The sequence below is a fragment of the Heliangelus exortis genome, chromosome 3 (assembly GCF_036169615.1).
Source record: "Heliangelus exortis chromosome 3, bHelExo1.hap1, whole genome shotgun sequence".
Classification (NCBI taxonomy): domain Eukaryota; kingdom Metazoa; phylum Chordata; class Aves; order Apodiformes; family Trochilidae; genus Heliangelus; species Heliangelus exortis.
In genome coordinates, this window is record NC_092424.1 from 48,840,175 (window position 1) to 48,860,043 (window position 19,869).

The 19,869-nt window shown below is 43.0% G+C and overlaps 1 protein-coding gene and 1 long non-coding RNA gene across 7 annotated transcripts in view; both read left to right on the forward strand.

The window, feature by feature from the left end:
- Positions 1-1,125: 1,125 nt before the first annotated feature.
- On the forward strand, positions 1,126-5,054 carry LOC139794655 (uncharacterized). The gene is made up of 2 exons (XR_011725215.1): positions 1,126-1,204; positions 2,644-5,054. It is a non-coding gene; the product is annotated as an uncharacterized lncRNA (long non-coding RNA).
- An 11,296-nt stretch (positions 5,055-16,350) lies between these two features.
- The window catches only part of GRM1 (glutamate metabotropic receptor 1), a 179,025-nt gene continuing 175,506 nt past the window's right edge, over positions 16,351-19,869 (forward strand). For 3 of the 6 annotated variants that reach the window (XM_071740515.1, XM_071740513.1, XM_071740517.1), the window contains exons 1-2: positions 16,676-16,763; positions 18,329-19,226. In XM_071740515.1, coding sequence (XP_071596616.1) covers positions 18,464-19,226 — 763 coding nt within the window. In that variant the 5' untranslated portion in view covers positions 16,676-16,763; positions 18,329-18,463. The other 3 variants (XM_071740514.1, XM_071740511.1, XM_071740512.1) reach the window with 3 other exon arrangements.

The window sequence follows — 19,869 nt, forward strand, 5'->3', positions numbered from 1 at the left end:
ACTTGATGAAGTCAGGGATCTACCAGCAACGGGAAAAGTGAAAGAGAAGTCTGACAGGTGGAACAATCCTGCAGTCTCTGACCAAGGGTACGTGAGAATATAGGGAATACAGACTTCACCTACTCTGTTGCTGCTCTCTTGCCTTTTTATTATGGGTTTGAATTGCTCCGAAGACACCTCTGGTGTCAAGCTTCCCCAGGAATACTGGCACTGGTGGCAATGCATTGCATTACTGTCCAGTTATTGCAAAGCAGCTTGAGAAGTCTGTGTCCCTGTTAAGGGTGTAGAGGGGCTGTCACAGACATAAGTGAAACAGAGAGAAATAAAAAAGGTTTCCAGATTCTTGTCATGCTGAAGTCCTGCTTAAATGCAGACAGGGCACAGCTCCTTCAAAGGCCCTTGGATCCAATATAGGCTGTGTCCTTTGCCAAGGAATTAGCCTGTGGCCTGATCAGGGTGTAGCCTTAAAGGCTTCCTATAAGGATCCATGATTGCTGTCAAATCTGATCCTAATGCTAGTAATAGCAAACAATTTCATTAATGTCCTGGAATCTGCAACTAGCAAAAAAGGTATCAAGGAACATTGTGATATCATATTTGATCATAAATCCTGCTTAAATGTGATGGATCTACCATCCAGCCCGCAGTTCTCCAGTTCAGCATGGTGAGCCCTCCAAAAGCTCTTTGTAGGAGTGAATTTTCTGAATTTCCGAAGGAGCACTAAACTTTTGGCACAGGCTCCATCCACTCCTGAATCCAGTAGCTGATGAATCATCCAGGTAAAGTTTCCCGATCTCCTTCAAATTGAAAAACACATTACAGATGTGACAGTCTGGCCATAAATATCTTCTCTAGCCCTTACCCTAGCTTCTGCAGGAGCTGGTGACCATCAAACATTATCGTTTTCTTTCTGAAAGCCCAAAGAATGCTCCTTTGTCTCAGACTTCTCCAATACAAATATACAGCACCACAAAAAACAAAACAAAACAAAACAAAAAAAGCAAACAAAAAAAACCCCAGATAAAAGTGACTGAACCAAAATATTACATTGCATATTCTCCTGTGAGGAAAGAATGAAAGAAAAACACATGACAGATAGTAGTCAAGTCACTCACCCAGTATTAGAAACTGCTCCAACAGCATACACTTCAAGACTTCATACAGAAATAGCAATGACCTATGCTTCAGCAAGCTCTGTTCACAGGTGAGGGCTGTGAATCTCTTAATAAATCCTTTTCTTTTAGTTAAATTCCATATTTCTATGTTGTGCATGTCTTCTATTTAATGTTTTCCTCTCCAGGGTTGGGGTTTGTGCTTTCCTTGGTAGAGATGGAGGGTTTTTAAGACTTTTAATGGAAAACACTTGTGAAAGTGAACTTTATTTCATCATCTCTCATGAAAATTAATAAGCAAGAAAGGAACCTTTCTGTTTTCAGAAGAGAAGATACAATGGCACTGAGAGGGTGACTGTTCTGCATAATGATTTCTGTCTGACCTTCTATTTTAATCTGACCCACATTATTTAAGAATATATTAAAATTATATTTAAGAAATATATTCCTTAGTTCTCAGGGTGAACGAGATATATTTTGAAACAAGGGTCAAGAGAAGGTGGAAAAAATGCCCATTTTTATTCAGCAGCTAATGACTAAGGATCCTACTGATTAGTACCTAGTAATTTCCCTCCTGTTCTAAAGAACTTGAATGCAGGGAAGAAGATAATTGCCATTTAATTTAAAGAAATAGAAAGGAACAGTATAAAGAGAAGAGCATATGACGTGAGGGTTTTTTTGACCGCACTTGAGAATATAGGCTCCCTTGCCTTTGGATACAAATTCCCCTTTGCAACTCTTAAATCCCAGAAGCCAGCAAATAAAAGCAGGAGACATGCTAATTTGCAAAGGGTTTCTTGAGGGAGGATGGAGAAGAGAAAACAATGTGTCAGTTGACATGATATTTTAGAGTCCTTTCCACCAATATTTTAGTTGCAAAGGCAAGCAGCAGCTTTCTAAAGAAAATAAAAATTGTGTTTGTCTCCAGATTGGTTCTGGTGGGAGGAACACTGAATGGTTGCAGCAAAAGAATAAAAACAAGGGCAGACAGACTATATTCCCTGTGCTACAATGATTATATGTTATGCTGAAGAGCTGAGCATCTGTGTGCTTCAGCAGCCCAGGTAGCAAACCACTCACTGTGCTAATCGGTTAGTTAACTAGTAGGAAAAATATTTCGAGTTCTATAGATAAAAATCACTGTATGCCAGGAAGTAAATAGGGACCCCAGTGGAGGCATAATAAGGCTACAGACGAGAATAATAAACTCATGGTCTGTATTTTGTGCCCTGGCAGGAGATCATGTTCATAGCTCTATCCAACTTCCTTACTGTTTGGTATTTTAAAATAATACAGCTATCATAGCAGGATTTTTAAAGTGCTATCATATAATTGCTACCAGACACAGTGTATAATGCTGCTTCAGGCAAAAGAGTAGGGCATTTAAATATTTCTCAGAGTGCTACAAAAAGCAGAGTGTTTCTGTGTGCCAGAAGCAATCAGGTAAGCCTATAGGCTCGCTCCCCGGCACGCAGGGTACAGTACCATGGAGCCACAGGATGAGAAGCCTCTCTTTTCACTTCTTCTTCAGGGCTTCAGTTCTCTTTCTTCAGAATAGTGAAGCTCAATATATCGCTCCTGCCCTTCTGCTTCTTAACACAGCATCTCCTGGAGGAATCTATCTGCACCCCATGGAATAACACTCTTCAGGCCATCTGTCTCAGCTCACGTGTAGGCACAATTCTGGTACCCCCTTGTCCATCTGCTGCTCAGCTGAGCTACGTGCTGGTTTTGTGAAAACCAGGTGATACACCTGACCTCGGGACTGATGGTAGCAGCTGATCAGTCACTGGTGGGAGTTAAGCCCATCTCCCTTTTTCCAAGAGAAAAGGACAGTTAAAAAGACTATCTAAATATAGAGCAGAAAAAAAAAAATAACCATGTCATTGCATCTAGGACATCACCTAGAGTTACTATGTAGGATTTGGAATCCAGTTCTTGGAGTTATTTAACTATATACCTAACTAAGGTGTTTTCATGGCTTTAATATTGCTTTTATGAGCTTTTTATTTTATTTTTTTTTCCTTCTAAAAGTGCATAAAGAAGAAACTTGCAATTCCTAAGGAAAAATCAAACCATTTAATAAAACTAGAATTAAGTATTTTTTTATTACTGTAAAATCAGTGAAAGCATTTGGAAATTAAGGCTCAAAATACAGATGTTCATAACATAATACATGGCACAGTGGCTTAGTGGTTTGGAGGAGAGCTGAAGGACAGTCACAACAGAGAGATGCTTCAGATGTTATCTGTCATAAATGCCTCTCTTGGCAGTGAAAAAACTTTATTTTCATGCTCTAGCAAGAGAAGATTTGAATCCATAGCTGACTCTGTAATATAACAACTAAGCCAACCAAAACTTCTTAGTGCAAAATTCTTATCTGTACTCTGCACTATGGAAAACAAGGCAATTCAAAGTGAAATTGAAACAGAAATGTGCAATCTTCTGGGACAATTTTCTTGTGGCCGCTTTCCTCATTAAAAAGTGAGAAGCTTTCTTTATATTTTCTATCAAAGAAAATATTAACTTCACAAGCGATGTTATTTCCTTCTTATAAAATTAGAAGTAAGGAAAGATCTGCAGTAGTCAAGCCATAAACCAATATATTTAATTAACAGAGGAAAATCTGCCTCCAAAAATGTATTCTTCAAGTTTAACCAGTACTGATGTTAAAATTTGTTCATAAAGATTGATGTAGCTTCATGGCAGATTAATAATCATTCTCTTTAAAGGAGTGCTATATTTAATTATCTGCCAAAAAAGCACCTCCAAGCTCACCTGGACTATTACACCTACTCAGAAAAAGTCCCTGGTTTTACGTGGGATGTGTGCTCCAGACCACCCAGCATCCATTCTGGTTGTGAGCGGAGGGAGCAGGCAGTGCTGCACCACGGACCACAGAGCTGAGGTGGCATCACAAAGCTATCAGTGGGCTACCCAGTGCTTCAGGATAGTTCCACCTTCTCTGGATGCTGTTAGTGCCAGACAGCACTTCTGGTAGCAGACAGGAATACTTCCATCTGCAGTTTATGAGGCAGTTGGGTACCCTGCAGCAATGCACCACAAGGGGATTACAGGAAGGCAGCTCTTGGCTGGGCAGCAGAACTGGCTGCTTTTTGCTGCTAATACAGTGGTCCCTGATAGTTTTTCTCTGCAAGACACAGTAAATCTGGACCGCACTGTAATTGTGGTAATAAAAGGCTGATGCTGCTTTTCAGGAAGAAATGTTGAGACCAGAAGCCTCCAGACATCCTGCCGTGTGGGGCACTGTGGATCCCTGGAGCAAGTCTCTCCTAGAGAAGTGCCTGAAACATCCCTGTCCTGCCCTTTTTTCTTTGCCCCGGGGCATTAACAGCAACATCATTAACTAATGAGAAAGAATATTTTCTCTGAATATAATGTCATGGTACTTCCAATAATACTTACACCTACACTTCTTAATCAAACTGTTTATTTGCATGCCTTTCCCCTAAAACTTGAAAATCCAAATAAACAATGAAGAGTTTGTTTGTGGTCCCAAATGTGTATTTGGCTTTGTATTTCTGCATGGTACCACACGGAGCTCAACATAGCTGGGACCAATGGAAAGGCATGAGTAAATGAACAGCTCTAGTTCATGGTTTATAACCAACACAAGTTATCCAAATATTTTAAGTACTTTATTTTGATACTTCTAAACATAATCACCTTCTCCAATTACAGAAATATGTAATTGAATTTTAAGATTTTTCTTTATTGTGCAATATCTAGATATTCACTTTTCATAACTCCCTGCTTTGCCTTTGCTTTGCTTAACTAACCCAGCTGCATGGATTGTGTTCTAGCTGTAAAACAAAAAAAAATAATTCCATTTTACTTTACTCTCGATGCACAGTCTGTTATGTAGCACTGTATTTACAAAGTTTATACACAAATTTCAGTAATAAACCATTCTTCAACCCTATCTCCTTCCTGCTTTCAGTGCTCTGAGCAGTTTTCCTTTTGACTTGTTTTGTCCCAAGTCATTTTCCTACGTGCTGTCCCATCTGTTTGCCATGGACTGTTCATGTTTTTTAGCTGGGCTTGCTAGCATCCACCTTCCCTGGCTGGGGAAATGAGTCAGCAGAAAAGTCTGTGTATCACTGAGCTCAGTCTCAGGGAAAAAAACCTCATGTTGTCACACAATAAAACAATGAGATATTACATCTCATAACCCTGTTTGAGCAAAAATAAACCTTTTTAATTAAGGAGGTAATTGGGAGGTGAACAGAGATGGGGGAGCAGACATTTATTTGAAAAATGTTTGCGAGAGAAAGTAAAGGTATCAGAGAAAAAAAATTTTTTTGCAATAAAGTATTATTTTTTATTAACTTCAGCTTTTTTCTCCAGGCAATAGCAACAGAACACAAAAACACTGCAAAAATATTCTCCTAGAATGCTTATGGAGCTGAAGATGTTCCTAATAGATGAAGCCCTGGATCTGCAGTGCAGATGGAAAGTGATAAATGATTAAGATGTTATAGGATATAAATAACAATACTACAATGTTGTGTGTAGAGATATCAGCAAAAGAAGGAGTGCTTATCTTCTCTCTTGATAAGCATCCTATTTATGGATTATCACAAACTGCAACAGTTCTGGCTCCTACCCAAAGCATATATCAGTGTATGGTCTGTCAGGGCCCCAGAGACACTGCCTGTCCCTGCCTGGAGACCCCCTCAGGCTCTTTTAATTATGTGCTTTCAGTTTTCTTCTTGGAAACTGAGGGGGGTAAGGAGTGGAATTCAGGGATATGTGGTGAGAAAATTGTCTTCAGCTTCAGTTGTCCAGTTCATTTTGAATTTGTTTATTCACTTCTAATGCAGTAAAAGCCAAATAAGTAAATAAATAAATGGTCTACCCAGTTAATATTCAGAGGAACGAAGGAAGCATCCCATGGGTTTTCCAAGCATCACAGCTGTGTTTTTCATCCATGTATATACTATTTCGAGACAACTACAGCTGAAGACAGAGCTGTCCCAGCCTAATTTTTGCTGCAATGAAGACCTCATGCTCTAAGACCAGAGTTCACATCAACTTCTTGAGGTGGCTGGTACATAGGAGAGTGTGAAAGAGCTCTAAGGTGTGTTAGAAAAGAGTCTTAACATTTCACTGTTGAAAATTGAACTTTTTAGGATGCTGAGATTAAACCGCCTTACCTCTGCCCATTTTAACCATCTTGGTTGAACATATGAAATGTGAGTGAGAGGAAACTTGTATCAAGATTTATGTTATTTTTCATTTTATACTGTAGCTAATTTATTCAGAAACCTTTTCTGTCAAGGCAATCTGCTTTCAATGCTGTTAAGAAGTATAACATCTTTATATAGCTAATGTGGTAATTTTGATTAGATGCAGTTCTTAATTGGTAGACAGAAGCATATAATACCTACAATAATTATGGAATTGGAAGTTTGCTATTCAGGAGAAAGCTATTTGTTTGGCATATTATACTTTAAGGCTGTGAGATAAGGAAGTGTCTGCATTTGAAGAATAAAGACCATTTCAGAGCATATTGTCCTTTATGTTACTTTACATTACACTTATCTAAATGATGGCTCAAATTGAAGTTATCTTGCTCCAGAAAACACTAGCTTCACCAGAATCTCTTGGAAATGAAAGGCCTGAATAGGGAAGAATCAGCTTGGCTCCTCAAGAATTTATGCAGAAGCAGATGTGGAAGGCCCCTATTGCCTGGGAAAGATGACACCAAAAATTTAAACCACACCAGACTATCACAGGGCAAACCAAATGAAAACCTGAATAATTTTGGCTGGGCCCAATCAGGCAGAACTGGAAAATGTGACTCTCTGGGCAGGATCCTCCTAGGAGAGCTTTCAAATCACAAGAAGCTGGGACACAAAAAATCTTGGAGTGTTTGTTTGACACAGATACTATCTCTCCTTTTCCTTTCTCAAACAGTGTTGTTTGTTTGCCTTAGGAATATGGAGCAGAATTTCAAAACAACACCAGCAGCTGGAAGTTACCAGAATTACCAAAATTACAGAATCCAGAGTTCTCTGGAGTTACCAGCATAGGAACTTGGCATTCAGGGTTAAATCACTTTCAGCAGATAACTTATAAATAACTGTAATTGCCCCTTTCTCTGAAAATGACCTGGCCTTTCTTATGTTGTCAATGATCTCTCTCTTCAGCTCTCCTGGCGTCATGCTCCTTCCCAACACACTGACCTCCTCCCAGAGTTGGATCAATCCCAGGGCAGAAACGAGTGCAGGAAGATCACCCGACCATTCTCTCTTCTTCCCACCAGCAGCCACATTTCTAATAATTTGGGTTAAAACTGAACATTGTGGGTATTTTCCACCAAATTAATCTGTTCTGGAGGGCGTCCTGACAAATGCTGTTTCCAAGTACAGGAGAAATGAAAAAACATCCTTGGCTTGTGGTAGAAACATTCTTATTGTTTTCCTGGTGGAAAAGATATTGTAGGTCTCCCTGGGGGCTGGTGGCAGCAGGATATTCCTATGGGGGTCTGTTGGGGCAGGGTCTGGCAGCCAAGACCTCTCCCATCACTGCAGCTGGGAGTTAAATGGGAATGGAGTTGAGCATCTGTCCACGTACTCTTTGGGGTTGGATTGTATACGTGTGTCATCAGTCTATTTACATGCAGCCACAAGATGAAAGCAAACAGGGAAGTCTTTTCGCACAGATTTAGGCTGAACAATCAAATTTTAGGATGAATATAGACACGGGTAGTAAATGTTGTAGAAGTGATTTGAGTGGCACATACTACATTGTCTGATATAGGAGAGTAAGAAGAAAGAATAATGTACAGGTTTGCTTCCTGTGTTGACAGTGGTTGGAATTTGGAGAAAAAATAAAAGCCAGATAGGACAGAAGGTGTTCAATTAGGCTGAGAGATCTAATAATAGATTTGAAAAAGCCTGTTCCCTGAGATCTGGACAGAAGGCAAAAAAGACAAACTAAGTGGAGGTACCATTTAGAAATTGGGAACACAATAGCAATTAAGATGTTTATATGCAGCACTAGTGAGTGTCTGTTGAATTTAAATAAAGACATTGCAATAGGCTGCCTATTACTGTAGTGACAGCAGCTGTCAAATCAGTTGAGCTGGCTTGGGGTAATTTATTGAGAACTTACAGTTTGCAACTAAGAAAGAGTGCAATGATGACAAAAAAGAGTCTTTTTATATGCTATTGCCAAGAAAAAGGAAAAAAAACCCAAGCAAATGGTATGAAAACAAGCACATGCTAAAGTTATCAAGAAAATGTCCTCTATAATTAAAATAAAAGGCTGTGCCACTAAATTAATATGTGCTTACACAACAGGCTTGTACAGATATTTTGAAAAACCATGATGGCACTTTGTTTTAAACTCATCATCATGAATCTGCAGATATTCTCTAAACAGCACAACTAATTGCTGTTTAGAAAATTTCCCTTAAGTGAGGTCTTGAATTTGGTGAAGAAAATATTGATTGCCTATGCATTTTATTTCCAGTATGACAACACAAGACCTCCAGCCATGTGTTCGTCCTGTCCCATCATCCATTCATTGCTGATAAATTTCAAGAATGACCTTGTGAATTACAATTAATAATCTTATCACACGATTTACACATAAGGGTTCCAGGAGGACCTCACTTCTTACCTAACCCTAGTAATCAGGCACATATAATCAGTCAGCCTAATGTCTGATCATCCTTCACCTCTGAAAATCACCTGTCTTGATCACACAGTTGTACCTCCCCAGGGCAGAGACAACCTAACCCATTCTGCATCTGGCCCTGAGCTGTGCCAACTGGGCACCTGGTTGCCACTGCTGGTTATTTCACCTGCCTCTCTCCCAGTGTGGGTATTTATGTAGGTCTCCTTCTTCTAGTCAACTACTGACCTGGAAAAACTTTATCTTTGGAGCTTTTTCAAATTTCAGTGATTTTTTTTCCACAGCTGCAGACTGAATAGGTTTTGGTACTTTGTCAGGGAGGGCTGTGGAAGCCGTAGGCACAATTAACACACTGTCTATGTCTCCTTAGACAGCTAAGATAAGTGGTTTTTAATTAAGACCGTGTGAGATTCTTCTCTTCAGATTTTGTTTGCTTTTTTTGGCCCTCCTTTTTGATCATTTTCAGTTCAGCCCCATGGCTATAGATAGGGGGGGGTTTTTGGTTTGGTGTTTTTTTAGGAAACCAATTGTTTTAAGTGCATCCTTTTTCCTAATGTCCAATACAAAGTGCATGAGAGAACCTGGTATTTCAGAACATTGTTACTAAAGTGTTTATAGAAAATTATCTGTTAGTATCTTACAACTATGTTTTGGTCAGCAAGGGCCAAAAAAATTGTAACAGCAAATGAAGAAGATATGCAGGAGAGAAACCATCCAACTATGATGTTTCAAGGTCTGTGACCTAGTGAATGAACCAAACATGGACCAAAGTCCACTTACTCATAAGTGGACTAGAAATAAAAATGAAGTATTGCCTAGTAAGAGAATGGGTAGCAAAAGGAAAACAGCTGATGTAAATGCGAGATGGGAAGCATTTGAATATATTTACTGAGGTCCAACATTCACAGTCAGTAAATTTAAGCTGCTGGATCAGCTGGACGTCAGCCATTTTGTCACCAGTGGTGGCATGCTTGCTGTTTGGTTTTCTGCCCTCATAAAGGATTTTTTTTTTTTTTTTAAATAAAGACAGCATTTTAAGGTCAGGTAGAGTTACATAGCTGGAAAAATGTAAGAAAGTGATTCCAGAGGAAGTGGGATTTGAGACAACCTGAGGACCAACCCGTTATAGCTCGTGTATGATGAGCCAGGCACCTGAGGTGAGGATCAAGGTCTTGGCATCCCTGAAATGGCAGTGTGCCAATGAGACAGTGCAGCCACTTCACCAGAAGAAGAATCACAGAGAAAAAGCAATTAATCTGCCACCGAAACCACAGTAGCATATTGTCAGGGAAGAGAGAGGAAAGAGAGTTATAACAATGATTCAATAGATCCTGAAGTAATGAAATGCTTCCAGAAATGCTTTGCCTGGATAGAAAGTCAAAATGATGAAGACTGTGTGCAAATCCTGTTATCAAGGCCATTCCTCACGAGGACTGTAAACAAAAGCGGTACTTAAAAAAAACATATGTACTCTGATATCGTTGGGCTTTTTTATTAGAATACAGAAGATGTCAGAACATATGTAAATATTTAGTGAGAGCTATTTTTTAGTGTTCTGAACTAGCCTTTCTTTTTGTATGAATGGTGCTTTTGTGTATCAAGATTGTGAACAAATCATTCAAGCCATTTTCAAATAGTTGGAAGAATGTAGTTTGTACTCCATATTCTCATGCCATTTCTGAGTAATGCATCCTTGTTCCATATGTCTTGCTTTAGTAATAGTTATGTATTACTAAAGTAATAGTTATTATGTATTAAAAACAAGTACAGTATTACTTACTGTTTTACGTTATGTTTTCTTAATTGAACATTCAGACCAAAGCATGAAAAAGGTGTGAACTGCACATATGTAATCAGTGCTATAAAAATACATATCTGCTCCCTTTTCCTTTTTCATCATGGAGTATTCTTCTGTGGCTGTTTATATAATACAGGACATTGCTGTTACCTCTCAAGTTCTCATTCAGCATGATATGGATCTAGACCTGGTTTCCTTCCATCTATGTACCTGGTCACTCACTTTCCGTACTACATAGTGCTTACACACCATACAATCCAGGCAGGACCAATAAAGTCTGTGAGAGGGCAAAGCCGTGGCACCTCAGTCCCTTTGAATTCACACGTGCACATCTTTGCATCCCAACGTATCTCAAACCACAGATCCATTTTGAGATGTATCTCTTAAACACCTTTCAAAGATGCAATTTCCATTATTCCAGTGAGTAATTAGGCAATGATGTGCTAGTCCATACTATTACCTAAATTTAGAAAAATAATCTAAATAACAATTGTAAAACTAGAACACTGGGCTTGAGGTTCCCCTAGCTGACACCTCTGACTTCATTTACACCCATGCATAGTGAAAGAAAAGTGAACAAAAGGCAACCAGCCTGTTGGCAGGGATTATAAAGCTCCCTTTCTATCCATGCTGAACAAATGTAAATGCCTAAAGAAGGTGCAGAGTAGGAGATTTCATTTCAGTTAAAGGTCACCACTAATCTTCGAAGTATTTCATTCTCCCATTCTTTATTTGCTATTGCAGGCTTATAGAAGCTGATGAAGTATATTGGATACTGTACGAGTACTAGACTGTAAATGGGAAAATAACATTATGGGGTATTCAGCATAAATTACAGTTTTGATCAATTAATTTGGGAATTTTTTTGAGCTTTGGGAATGTTCTTTAAAGTGTGTCAGATAGTTGTTACACATGGTTTGATTGCTAAACTGATATTTGTAAACCCCTCACTGATTCTTTAGTCATGTATAAGATATTTCCATTCTGGCAATTTTGTTTTACAAAATATCTAGAAGGGGAATATGTGTTTAAATGAAGAATACAAGTAATGACCAGTAAATACAAAGCTGCTTTCCTCAGAAATAACTGCAGTCTTTGGGGAAATTTCAGAAATTACTAGCAGGTTTCCCTCTGAGCAGTGCAGAGATGTTGTTTCATAGTACAGTCTGAGAGTGAACTTCCGATTTTCCAGAGTTATTTTTTCCTTTGGTAACTGAAATATACAGCATTACTTTTTGTTGACCCAGAGCTCCAGCCTGAAAGCTGAGATGAGAGGAAGGAGCAGTAGTACCTTTCCTTCATCAAGGAACTTCCCATACATCAAGGACTTCCTTTCCATATGTAGGTTGTTACTGGTTTGTTATGGTACCTGACTGGATTACTGCAGAACATGGCTTTATACAAAGCTGTCCTTGAAAAAAACTAGAAAATTCCAGATAGTGGTGCTTAAGATGGCCAGATTAACAGATTATCAAACACAAACAGATTATCAAATTTTCCTCCACAGGCTACAATGACTTCTAGTTAAATTCTTTGTCTTGTTTGTTAGCTACAATCTAATTAAGTAGATTTATCTAGTTAATCTGTATTAAATCCCATATATCCAAGATACTGTCTCTCTCTTCACACTTACTGGAGTCCCTGTCTGTCAAGTTCAGCCAGAGTGATTCAGACTAACATTTCCAAGTTAAATTAGAAATCTGTGGATTTTAAATGGAGAGTCTGAGGCTCAGAAATTGTGGACCCTTCACTTTGAAACCCACTTTTTTCTCTTTGCCTAGTGTAAGCTTGTTGGCATGCAAGTCCCAGCTTTATCTGTTTATTTAGGTTGTTTCTTATGGGATGATTTCAGGGCAAGAGAGTTGTATCAAAATTAACTGAGCTGGATAGAACTGGTATATGTAAGAGAATGTTGTAAATATTGTGTAACATTTTGGCCTAGAGGGCACCCTAAGTACATTTTTGTAGTTGAGGAGTAAACAAATACCAGAATGATTTGAAAGATTATCCAGGATTGAATATTTGTGTTGATTAGCAAAAGAGACATTCATCTGATTTCTCATCCACTCTTTTGGAGCATCTCTGCAGTGATTAGAGAACCAAAATTCACCCTCGAGTTTCACAAGAGCAGGTGCCTGGGAAATCTCCACACTTTGAGGTATGTGCCCTTTCTGTAATGAAGGAAAAACGGATGCTTTTGGCTGTCATGCCATTATTTGGATGGCATCGGTTTGTGGTAAAGAAACCATTTGTGAAATGAGTTTCTCTTGAGGAGAGGCTAGGCCCTTTCTCTTCTGTAGCGTGCTCTTACAGATTCTCTCCTTAACAGTTGGCACAAAGCACTTCTGCTGAGAGTTTTTTTAATATGAAGTTATAAGAGCAATAATTTAGTTATTTTACTATGTAGAAAGTATTAATCTTAGTTTATTAATAGCTCTGCTAGCTGGAGATGGAAACTGCTGAATGCCTGAAAAATCTAGTCTATACATCACTTTATGGAGTCTATAATCCTTAGAGACTGTCAAAAATGTACAAGACATCCCTAAATACTGCATTTTGCATTGATTTGGATCTCACACTTGTTTGAAAGACATTTGAAATCATAACCAGGCAGATACTTCTCTCCTGACTAAGTCTCTGTGGAAGAATTTTGGTTATTTTGAAAGGATGTGAAATCTCCTAAGCCTGTAAAATATGCTTAAGATGCTGTGACTTGAGACAGGGGATGAGGGAGTGTGTGATGATTAGCAATGGAAGCTTTCAAATTACTGAAGATCCTTGTGGTCAAAGCGTGTCTATGTCTGTCCAGAAAAAAAAACCAAAACAAACCAAAAAAACCCAGAACAAACCAAACAAACAAAACCCAAAACCCAAACCAAACAAAAAAAAAAAAAAAAAAAAGAAAAAAAAGAAAAAGAAAAAAAGAGCGTCATAGCCCCAGATTATCACAAGTTTGAGTAGAAACTATCACTAGTTTTTAAGCATCACAGAAATAAGGCCTAAATTTCATGGGTTAATCCTCTTTAATTTTAATGGATGTACTAGGACAAGGAACAGCTGAGCAATCAGACCTTTACGAATGCCCATACATACTGACATCGATCCAGTAATGTTCATTTCCTAGCAGCTGCAGCAAGAAAGAGTAAGTAATCAAAACTGTTAAAAATGCTGTTGCTTTGTTTCTTAACAGACAGGGTGACTTAAGACCTTAAGTATAAGAGAGAGAGTGAAAATTATATTGCCGCTTGCATGAGTTTTAAATTAAAACCTATAAGATATGTTTTCTTTGCTAAGAGAAAAGGAGAAAATATATTGACTATATCAGGAAGATTAAAATCCCGGTTTCAATGGAACAAGCCTGCTAAATTATGAGATGACACTAAATCATGAGCAAACAATTTACTATCTGCTACAGAGAGCTTGCTATGCATATTTTGTGGGCACGCTGTTTATATATGGTAGGTGACTTCTGTATTCATGGAAGGAAGGCATCTGAGTGAGCAGTATGGAAAGAACTATAGGCAATTTATCAGATAGTTGGTATATCTTTTATCTGACTTCAGGAAGGAACACATGTGCTTTCTACTTGTTTCCAAGGCAGAATGAAATTGTATCATTTTAGTGGCATTGATCCTTGCAGGATAACTTTAAATCTCCCCAATAATTTATCTGGAGAATGCACAACTAGACAGTCAATTTTACTTTTCTGTCTTAGTAGGAGGTAGAGGAGGGAGGGAGGAGCCTATTTGGGAAAAGCGGAGTCTCAGTAAACCAGGTTGCCAAGTTTCAGTCTTTGCTACTCCAAAACACCCCCTTTCAAACCATTTTCTACAATACACAGGCTTCTCTTCTGACAGCTAACCAGAACTTCTCCTTCAAGATTTTTGCTTGAAAGAGGTAATTTTTATGAAATAGAAACATTTAACAGGAGCATGCCCATTGTAACAGAAAACAAAACAAAACAGAAAACCAAACCAAACAGAAAAAAAATCTTTTGAAGAAATACTGAAACAGAGCTTCCATTTTGAGCTGATCGTTGATTTCATCTGATGCAAAAATAATGATACAACTGTGCGACACTGTATAAAATGTTTAAAGAGAAAACTGAAAAAAAACACCCAACACTTGATGCCATCCAAATAGAATATTTCAATCAATCTCCAAGTTCTCTGTAAGTTGTGTTTCATGGGAGACTGAAAATTGTTCACTTTTCCTCTGTTTTAGGAAAGAAAAATCTCCAACAGCAGGTATTTTCCCATGGAAAGCAAACATTGCTTACAAGCAAGCTCCAGCCCCTTCTCTGTTCTTGCCCTGATCCTCTGCTTCTCTGATAGCAGCTCGTATCTCTGCAGAAAATGCAGTCTTGTGCTGCTGCCCCATGGGTGATTTCAAGGTCCTAAAGTTACCATATGTTAAGGAATTTGGGAAGGTGCTGGGAGCATGGGTTGTTTCTAAGGGAAGGGGTGTTAGATCTGTGGGCCGGGGCAGGATCCGGATGCTTAGGAGAGAGGGACTCTGAAGTAAGATGACTCTGGCCTCTTTGGGTGGAGAAAGACAGCAGAGCCACATGGTGCTGCTTCTCCATTTGGGAACCCTTTGTTTCCCCTGTGACCACTGGGAAAGGTCAGAGTCTACAGCCCCAGTGCCCTCTTTCCCTAGCCTTTCCCAAATGCCTCCTGACATTCCAGGTGTTGTCTCACAAGCCCTCAACCTCTGCCAGTTCCCACCTGGTCCCACCTACTGCTGTGGATACTGGAGAGGCAGCCGTGGAAGCCATGGCTGGGCATCAGGACCTGATGACCTGTTCTTCAGTCTCAGCAAAACTCAAACCACCAGAGGAGAGAGAAGAACTCTTTGTTGCACAGCCACTTGTGAGCCCCAACAGAAAGATCTTCTGTCTTTGCAAGTGATAGGTTGTAGGGAATGAAGGCCACAGGATGTTAAATGTTGGGAGAAAGCAATGGGAGCATTTGCAAAGGATTCTCTTGCCAGAGCCAGCTGAACAAACCTTTCACTTAACCACTGGAATAATTTGCTGGCATGTCATCAGTTTCTTGTGTCAAGGGCAGAGGCTTAAGTTAAACTACTAAAGCACAGATGAAGATTTGTTCCCCCTTAGCATGTACACCTGGAGTCCCCTCCAGGCCTGGTCCTGGCAGAGCTGCCCCAGGCTGGATCTGTGACACCCTAAGGGGAGCTTCATATCCAGAGGCGGAGGACAGACAGCCCTGCAGGGAAAGTGGGCCCTGGCAAAGCCCTGTGTTGGATCTTCCATAACAAGCATGCCTCATGAATAAACACACGATGCAGGCAAATAACTAGCTGCATAACAGTAACAAGCCCCCATAAATATTGACACGGGTAGAAGACAACCCTGAGGCACCATTCACTGCAAACTCTTCTCCGAATGAGCAATAGTTAAATGTTTGTCCTTGCCTCTTTCTTTCAAAAGTAGGGCAAATATCTATAGAGTTCCCAGCGGGGCAGTAATCTAACTTTAACTTTCATACAGCCAAGTAAAACACCCGAGACCTGTGTTAGGGATGCAAGCAGGTCGTCTGAATTATGATTATTCAATCTGGTATTATTTTAATCTGACATGCCTCTCACGTGCTTCCTTTAGATTCATCTTGACCTGAAAACTGTAATCTCAATGCCTTTATCCTTACAGGTGATATATCTTGTTGCAGTATCTTTTCTTCTTTTTATTATTTTTTTAAACATAAGCATTTATTATAATAGCGAAACACTGCCTGTGAGGCAGACCGGCACATTTCATTGTCTCGGGCCTCCCGAGCGTGGTCTGGGTCCCCTTTGAGCAGCAGTCTCTTGCTTGTGCTCTCACTCTTGCTAATTGTGGCAAGAAGATAATGAATTAAGAGCCTCGAGAGGTGAGAGCAAACACCTCCCCCTGCATCCGCAGCGTGCTCCGGGTGATGCTTCCTTGATCGCTTACAAGACGTTAGCCGAAAAAAAAAATTAAGGAGGGGGAGAAAATGACTGATCCTTCTGTGTGAGATAATGGATGAGCCCGGGATGACCTGTTTTTCTCCTTGCGGTGGAGCGGTGCTGAAGACAGAGGGCACCAGCGCCCAGCCCCACAGCCGCCAGCGCGCCAGCTCGGGGCGGCCGGAGAGCCGCCAATGCCTGCTCCGAGCAGTCAGGGAGCCACTGCCGCGCCCGGACAGGTACGTCCCGGGGGGAACCCTCCGAACAGGCGGCGGGGGCTCAGCCGCGGGGCTGCCTGCGGGGCAAGCGGTGCGGGAACTCGGGAGACGGGCTGGCCGGGGGAGCCGACTTCAGGCGGCAGTGCATGCCAGCATGTGTGGACACACGGACAGGACGGCGGCTCTTCCCGGAGCACCGCCTTCCCCGTGACCGACTCCAGCCCTCCGAGCCTCTCGGCAAGGCAGCCCCGCGGCGGCACCGGCACCGGCACCAGCACCGGCACCGGGGAGAGACAGGGGAGCAGCGGCCAGTCTGCGGCGGTGCGTGCCGCGACCGGTCTCCGCGCCTCGGGGTGTGCGTGTGTCCGTGTGTCCGTGTGTCCGTGTGTCCGTGTGTCCGTGTGTCCGTGTGCGTGCGAGGAGACGGCGGCGGCGGAGCCGGGCGAGGGGCAGAAGTTTGGGGCAAGAGCCCAGCGCTGCTCGCTGGCGACCGAGTCTGAGGTGGCGGGGCCGGGGCAGCGGGACACTGGGGCAATAGGACCACGGGGTAACAGGACGGCGGGATAGCGGGATACCGGGGCAGAGGGACCGGGAGGCAGAGGGACAGGAGGGCAGAGGCCAGAGGGACGGGGGCAGGGGCCGCTGCCAGGCAGGGCTGCTGGGCGCTGTCCCGGGTGCTGACGGAATCTCCGCGCAACAGGGACCGGCCCGGCCCGGCCGAGGCTCCGGGCGGTGAGGGTGGCGGTGGCCGTGGCGGTGGCAGCCGAAAGAGCCGATTCCCGTCCCCCCACCCTCCTCCCTCTCACCCATTCCACCACGACGTTTCAAGCCTCCAAGCCCAGCTGCCGGTCTCGCCGCAGCTGCCCGGCCGAAGCCTGCATGCAAGGCTGGCGTGCGGGTAAGGCACCCCGGGGCTTTGGCCGCGGTTGCCTTAGTAACTAATATGCATTTCACCCCTCCCTTGCATGTGTGTGTCCTTGGATGAATTACAGTTTTGCCCCCTACACCGGAAAAGTTAATCTAAATTGTAAAGCGGTTCCTTTCTTCCTCCCTTCGCTGACCTTTAAATGACATTTCCCGTCGCTGGCAGGGCAGATTGCACCCTCTGTCTTCTCTGCGTTTTCTGTATTGGGAAAGGAAATTCCCGGGCTGAGAAACACGCCTTCAGGTAGTCAGAAGGCGTAGAGACAAGCACTTGTCACCCAGCTTTCAGGTCTGGGGCTACTGAGGCCAGTCTAGGACGCTCCTCGGATGAGCTAACTACCTTGTGAAACTTTCAAAACTTGACGGGGGCGGAGGGGAGGGTGTGTGCCGGCTGAAGGTGCGGGAAACAGCCGCCTAGGCTCTAAAAAGATCACGTAAATTTAACAAACGTGAGTATGAATGATGGTATGCCGATGCAAATAAACACATATTTTAATCCCTCTTGAAACTTCCTTATAAGAGCCCTTACCGAAGTAAATTGACCTGGGCATTTGCGAAAGCAATCACCTCCTCGAACTGTTCTTTATCTGAGTTGCTTTATCGAGCTCTGATTTGACATCGATTTCACAATTAGTGTTTTATCCCCTATTTTATGCCACCAGGTTAAAAGTCACTAGGATGACGGCTGCCTGGACACCTTCGAGAGTGCTGCTGTAGGACTTTGCTGTGATGCTATTTGGAGCAACTTGGGCTCTGGCAGGGGGAAGCAGATGCCATTTCCTACATATTCTTAAACCATGTGCAGGCAAGAGGAGCCCATGAAATTCGTAACCTGGGTCTGGATGACATCGTGCAACAAAATGATTGGCGTGCTGCTGGTCTTTTTCCCTGCTCTTCTCCTGGAGGTGGACGTGCTGCCCAGGAGCACCGGGCGGAAGGTGCTTCTCTCCGCAGCCTCTTCGCAGCGGTCGGTGGCTCGGATGGATGGGGATGTCATCATCGGGGCCCTTTTCTCTGTCCATCATCAGCCGCCAGCTGAGAAAGTGCCCGAGAGGAAGTGCGGGGAAATCCGTGAGCAATACGGCATCCAGAGAGTCGAAGCCATGTTTCACACTTTGGATAAAATTAACGCCGACCCAGTCCTGCTTCCTAACATCACTCTGGGCAGTGAGATACGAGACTCCTGCTGGCACTCCTCGGTGGCTCTGGAGCAGAGCATCGAGTTCATACGGGACTCCCTCATCTCCATCAGGGACGACAGGGACGGAGGCACCCGCTGCGTTTCCGACTCGCAGACCCAGCCCCAGACCCGACTGAAAAAACCCATCGCCGGGGTCATCGGCCCCGGTTCCAGCTCGGTTGCTATCCAAGTCCAAAATCTGCTCCAGCTCTTCGACATCCCTCAGATTGCTTACTCTGCCACCAGCATCGATCTGAGCGATAAAACGCTGTACAGATACTTCCTCAGGGTGGTCCCCTCCGACACGCTGCAAGCCAGGGCTATGCTCGACATCGTCAAGCGCTACAACTGGACCTACGTCTCCGCCGTCCACACGGAAGGTAGGTATGGGGCAGCCCCCCTCCTCACCCGGCAGCCCACCCATCCCCCGCCGGTCCCGGGGCGCTATGTCCTCCACGGGGGCTCCGAAAGGATGCCCCAGTGTTGGATGACCTGCCTGGACCCCGGGAGTCGGCTTCTCCCCGGACAGACGAGCGCTGCCGCCCGGGTTAAGGTAAACGGGGAGAAGTGCTGGAGGGGCGGGGGTGCGGTTTGCGAGGCCCCTCCGGCAGCGGGAAGCAGGAAGGGTTTCAGCAGCGCAGGAGAAAGCTGAAGAGAAATCGGGCGTCTCCCGGTCGGTCCCGTCCCCCGTCCTCATGCCCACACTGAGCGAGTTCATGTGTTTCTACATAAAAATTGAACAGATGGGAGCGTCTAGACGTGGAACCGACGGCGGCTCTGTCTGCGCCGCGTCGGAGCCTGGGGGGTGTTCTGTGGGGCCGGTGAGGAGCAGCTCCCGCCTCCGGGCTCTGCAAGTTTGGCGTTTCTGCTCCAGCGAAACCCGAGTCACTGCTCGGCTGGGGATCGTGGATTAGCTGCTGGCTTTGCTGCCTATGAACTCGTATTCAGGGACTGCGAACACAGGGGCAAAGATGCCTGAAAATCCCCCTGCGGCCCAGGTAGCCCCCGCACAGCCACGTCCTG